At 43.3% G+C, this 6,000-nt stretch overlaps 1 protein-coding gene across 2 annotated transcripts in view; it reads right to left on the bottom strand.

The window, feature by feature from the left end:
- Positions 1–5,623, bottom strand: part of LOC126195018 (cholinesterase) — a 182,529-nt gene extending 176,906 nt beyond the window's left edge. Inside the window, exon 1 of one of the 2 annotated variants that reach the window (XM_049933452.1) lies at positions 5,015–5,619. In XM_049933452.1, coding sequence (XP_049789409.1) covers positions 5,015–5,278 — 264 coding nt within the window. In that variant the 5' untranslated portion in view covers positions 5,279–5,619. Of the gene's footprint in view, positions 1–5,014 lie in introns of both variants that reach the window. The other variant, XM_049933461.1, reaches the window with a different exon arrangement.
- Positions 5,624–6,000: the final 377 nt, after the last annotated feature.

The following is a 6,000-nucleotide window of genomic DNA, read 5'->3' on the forward strand; positions in this document are numbered from 1 at the left end:
TCCCTGACTTATGTCAGTGCTTATATAGTCCCCGTGTATGGCATAGCTGCTTTGAGCGGAACAGTAATACATTTCCGGTATATCATCAGCGCAAACAGATTTGTGATTGATTGCTTGTATGAATGTGAATGAAAGAGAAGAACGAAGCAGCAACAACCAGTAATCAAAGAAGCTATAATTATCTCATATCGTACATGTAGCGGATTGAACACTGTACTTTACCATCTGGTGCAACAGACAGTTTCAGCGGACCTCCCAGTAGGTAACCTTGTCCATTGTATCTCATTTTAAGGTTAACAGCTGTCAGTATTATTAAACACCATAGTATAACAATTGCAACCAATCATTTAGTGAACTAGGGTATTCATTTATTTGCGTTACTAGTTTCGAGTTATTGTTCCTTCATCTTCAGATTAGGCTTGCAGAAAATTTAGATTACAATTTTTGAAGCATCGGCTGGGCGCTGGAAGTTGTTTCATTCTGAAGAAAGATACTACGGAGATACTGCTTCCAATGATAGTTTTTCTGCAAATTATGTTGCCTTATTTTTACTTTTTCCCCCCCCATGAACCATGGACCTTGCCGTTGGTGGGGAGGCTTGCGTGCCTCAGCGATACAGATAGCCGTACCGTAGGTACAACCACAACGGAGGGGTATCTGTTGAGAGGCCAGACAAACGTGTGGTTCCTGAAGAGGGGCAGCAGCCTTTTCAGTAGTTGCAAGGGCAACAGTCTGGATGAGTGACTGATCTGGCCTTGTAACAATAACCAAAACGGCCTTGCTGTGCTGGTACTGCGAACGGCTGAAAGCAAGGGGAAACTACGGCCGTAATTTTTCCCGAGGGCATGCAGCTTTACTGTATGATTAAATGATGATGGCATCCTCTTGGGTAAAATATTCCGGAGGTAAAATAGTCCCCCATTCGGATCTCCGGGCGGGGACTACTCAAGAGGATGTCGTTATCAGGAGAAAGAAAACTGGCGTTCTACGGATCGGAGCGTGGAATGTCAGGTCCCTTAATCGGGCAGGTAGGTTAGAAAATTTGAAAAGGGAAATGGATAGGTTAAAGTTAGATATAGTGGGAATTAGTGAAGTTCGGTGGCAGGAGGAACAAGACTTCTGGTCAGGTGATTACAGGGTTATAAACACAAAGTCAAATAGGGGTAATGCAGGAGTAGGTTTAATAATGAATAGGAAAATAGGAATGCGGGTAAGCTACTACAAACAGCTTAGTGAACGCATTATTGTGGCCAAGATAGATACGAAGCCCACACCTACTACAGTAGTACAAGTTTATATGCCAACTAGCTCTGCAGATGACGAAGAAATTGAAGAAATGTATGATGAAATAAAAGAAATTATTCAGATAGTGAAGGGAGACGAAAATTTAATAGTCATGGGTGACTGGAATTCGAGTGTAGGGAAAGGGAGAGAAGGAAACGTAGTAGGTGAATATGGATTGGGGCTAAGAAATGAAAGAGGAAGCCGCCTGGTAGAATTTTGCACAGAGCACAACTTAATCATAGCTAATACTTGATTTAAGAATCATGATAGAAGGTTGTATACATGGAAGAACCCTGGAGATACTAAAAGGTATCAGATAGATTATATAATGGTAAGACAGAGATTTAGGAACCAGGTTTTAAATTGTAAGACATTTCCAGGGGCAGATGTGGACTCTGACCACAATCTATTGGTTATGACCTGTAGATTAAAACTGAAGAAACTGCAAAAAGGTGGGAATTTAAGGAGATGGGACCTGGATAAACTGAAAGAACCAGAGGTTGTACAGAGTTTCAGGGAGAGCATAAGGGAACAATTGACGGGAATGGGGGAAAGAAATACAGTAGAAGAAGAATGGGTAGCTTTGAGGGATGAAGTAGTGAAGGCAGCAGAGGATCAAGTAGGTAAAAAGACGAGGGCTAGTAGAAATCCTTGGGTAACAGAAGAAATATTGAATTTAATTGATGAAAGGAGAAAATATAAAAATACAGTAAATGAAGCAGGCAAAAAGGAATACAAACGTCTCAAAAATGAGATCGACAGGAAGTGCAAAATGGCTAAGCAGGGATGGCTAGAGGACAAATGTAAGGATGTAGAGGCTTGTCTCACTAGGGGTAAGATAGATACTGCCTACAGGAAAATTAAAGAGACCTTTGGAGATAAGAGAACCACTTGTATGAACATCAAGAGCTCAGATGGAAACCCAGTTCTGAGGAAAGAAGGGAAAGCAGAAAGGTGGAAGGAGTATATAGAGGGTCTATACAAGGGCCATGTACTTGAGGACAATATTATGGAAATGGAAGAGGATGTAGATGAAGATGAAATGGGAGATACGATACTGCGTGAAGAATTTGACAGAGCACTGAAAGACCTGAGTCGAAACAAGGCCCCCGGAGTAGACAACATTCCATTGGAACTACTGACGGCTTTGGGAGAGCCAGCCCTGACGAAACTCTACCATCTGGTAAGCAAGATGTATGAAACAGGCGAAATACCCTCAGACTTCAAGAAGAATATAATAATTCCAATTCCAAAGAAAGCAGGTGTTGACAGATGTGAGAATTACCGGACAATCAGTTTAATAAGCCACAGCTGCAAAATACTAACACGAATTCTTTACAGACGAATGGAAAAACTAGTAGAAGCCGACCTCGGGGAAGATCAGTTTGGATTCCGTAGAAATACTGGAACACGTGAGGCAATACTGACCTTACGACTTATCTTAGAAGAAAGATTAAGGAAAGGCAAACCTACGTTTCTAGCATTTGTAGACTTAGAGAAAGCTTTTGACAATGTTGACTGGAATACTCTCTTTCAAATTCTAAAGGTGGCAGGGGTAAAATACAGGGAGCGAAAGGCTGTTTACAATTTGTACAGAAGCCAGATGGCGGTTATAGGAGTCGAGGGGCATGAAAGGGAAGCAGTGGTTGGGAAGGGAGTAAGACAGGGTTGTAGCCTCTCCCCGATGTTATTCAATCTGTATATTGAGCAAGCAGTAAAGGAAACAAAAGAAAAATTCGGAGTAGGTATCACAATCCATGGAGAAGAAATAAAAACTTTGAGGTTCGCCGATGACATTGTAATTCTGTCAGAGACAGCAAAGGACTTGGAAGAGCAGTTGAACGGAATGGACAGTGTCTTGAAAGGAGGATATAAGATGAACATCAACAAAAGCAAAACGAGGATAATGGAATGTAGTCGAATTAAGTCGGGTGATGTTGAAGGTATTAGATTAGGAAATGAGACACTTAATGTAGTAAAGGAGTTTTGCTATTTGGGGAGCAAAATAACTGATGATGGACGAAGTAGAGAGGATATAAAATGTAGACTGGCAATGGCAAGGAAAGCGTTTCTGAAGAAGAGAAATTTGTTAACATCGAGTATAGATTTAAGTGTCAGGAAGTCTTTTCTGAAAGTATTTGTATGGAGTGTAGCCATGTATGGAAGTGAAACATGGACGATAAATAGTTTGGACAAGAAGAGAATAGAAGCTTTCGAAATGTGGTGCTACAGAAGAATGCTGAAGATTAGATGGGTAGATCACATAACTAATGAGGAGGTACTGAATAGGATTGGGGAGAAGCGGAGTTTGTGGCACAACTTGACCAGAAGAAGGGATCGGTTGGTAGGACATGTTCTGAGGCATCAAGGGATCACCAATTTAGTATTGGAGGGCAGCGTGGAGGGTAAAAATCGTAGGGGGAGACCAAGAGATGCATACACTAAGCAGATTCAGAAGGATGTAGGTTGCAGTAGGTACTGGGAGATGAAGAAGCTTGCACAGGATAGAGTAGCATGGAGAGCTGCATCAAACCAGTCTCAGGACTGAAGACCACAACAACAACATTTTTACTTTCCGCCTTTTAGACGCAACTCTGAATACTTAGGTTAGAATCCATATTCTGACCTCCTGGATCTACATTCATACCGTGCAAAACACCGTGAGGTGCATGGCAGAGATAATGACAATGTTAAGCAAACAATTATTTCACTCAGTGTGTCAAAAATATATTCAGCAAATTTGGTCACAGTATTTACATAAGGCCCTACATGGTTTTCGTCTACTATCTTGCATCGAACCATTAAGGTTGTATGTTTTACTTTCTGTGTGATGTTTACAAAGCATCAACCACGTTCATTAAGTCAACTCTCTCGAGCACCTTCGTGATCGTTTTACATTTCTAACATTTATAGTCGCTGAAAGTTATTTGTATTCCAAGTCGTCACAGTCCAGAAGCCGTGAGATGGTCTCGAAGCCTGTACCTTCTGCCGCAGACCGAGTACTCCTGTCCTCGCTGGCTCTCTAGCCTTGCCGTCGGTGGAAAAAGTAGTTTGATCCGGTTCTATGTACACTCACTCTTACTTCACAAAGGGCCAAGCGTCGTTACTCTCTCCTAAACCATTTTATTGAAACATACCATAAGGGAGTTGACAGAGACAACACTGCGTAGCAGAAACACTGTCAACATTATTGGATAATGGGCATTGGCCCACAAATTTGTTTCAGATGTGTAACGACGCGTGATGAAGATCAAAAGTACTGACTGTTTAAGAAACGAGGAGATTCTTTAAAGAGGAGATGAGGGAAGGTCTGTGGAAAATGATTATAGCCAAACGAGTGCAGCAAAGTGGGCGTTTTATAAAATAAAAGGGGATCATAAAAGTCAATAACACAGCGACATGTGAATAGGGAGAGCAAGGGAAATCTACGGTTAAGCAATATACATCGGCAAAATAGAGGACATGACATTTAAGACGAGATTAGGAGAACGCCGAAGAAGGAGACAGAAGAACTGCGGCTGTAACCTTGTGGTTTTTTTTTATTTTTTTTATTGAGGAGGGTGATATGCTTACATTTCAAGCAGTTCAAGATCAACAAAAAATTAGTAGACAACATACGTTTGTTTACTGTTACCCTTGCATTTCCTGCGTCGACTTCCCTCAGAAGAGACAATGGTTCTGCCTTCTTCAGGAAAAGAAGAAGTAGAAGAAAGGTGTGATTGCTGCTTACCTGCTGGTACCGGTATCTGTCGTCGAAGCCTGGCCTGTTCCTGTCGTAGCCGTACGTGGACTCAGGAGGCGGCTGGCTGAGACCATAACGACGACCATTGAGCACGTAAGTCCTGTAGTTGGGGTCCCCGGGGGTCGGTGGTACGAACACTCCGTCCCTATTGTAGTAGCCACCACCTGGCACTTGTTGACACAAAGCGAACTGCACTGACAACGCTGACAACAATGTCAACAACAACGGCGTCTTCAGTGCGGTCGCCGCCATTTTCGACGCCACCGTTGTCTTCGTATCCAGGGCAACGCCCTCACACAAAACACGCGCGTTCGTCTGTATTCATGTGACTACCGCACACAGACGCTATCAGCAGCGGCGACAACTCACGCGCGATAGACAGATGTCGACTCACTCCTCAACGTGTCATCAGTCTACTACTGTCATTTACAAGAAAGTATACGTAAACATATGCGTGACACGTAGGTACGAAAGCACTTGCACCAACCTCATCGCAAGGTAGCTATTGACGGCTGTTCCACGCCCGTCTATTTAAAGAACAGCCATCCCTAGCACTGGTTTGAATTGTACTGGACGTCAGGCTTGTCCTTGAAACGTTTTCGCTAACGTTCACCTGGTAGCGCTACCTGCCGTTTTTCGAGATTTTCCCCCCCTCTGGTGTACGAGAGGAAAGCGGTCCTTTTGTCTTTGCGTCGGTGTCCTCACAGTTGGCAAGTTTCCGGGCAGGTGTCAGCAGCGATCGCAGCTCGCGCGTTCCAGGCGAGGTAGCGCGCGCAACGACCTGCAGCGGCCCTCCCTAGATGGCAGCAGAGGAAGAGATTGGAAGCAGCTGCGGCTTACGGGATGGAAGTGAAGCTACTACGTCTCAGACTACGGAGCGGAGGATTTTTCAACGTTTACGGTTCTGCGCTGTGAATGTCACTAATCAGAAAATATTGAGATTGGACTTCTATAGAACATCCAACTTGAAATAT

The sequence above is a fragment of the Schistocerca nitens genome, chromosome 1, assembly GCF_023898315.1.
Source record: "Schistocerca nitens isolate TAMUIC-IGC-003100 chromosome 1, iqSchNite1.1, whole genome shotgun sequence".
Taxonomy (NCBI): Eukaryota; Metazoa; Arthropoda; class Insecta; order Orthoptera; family Acrididae; genus Schistocerca; species Schistocerca nitens.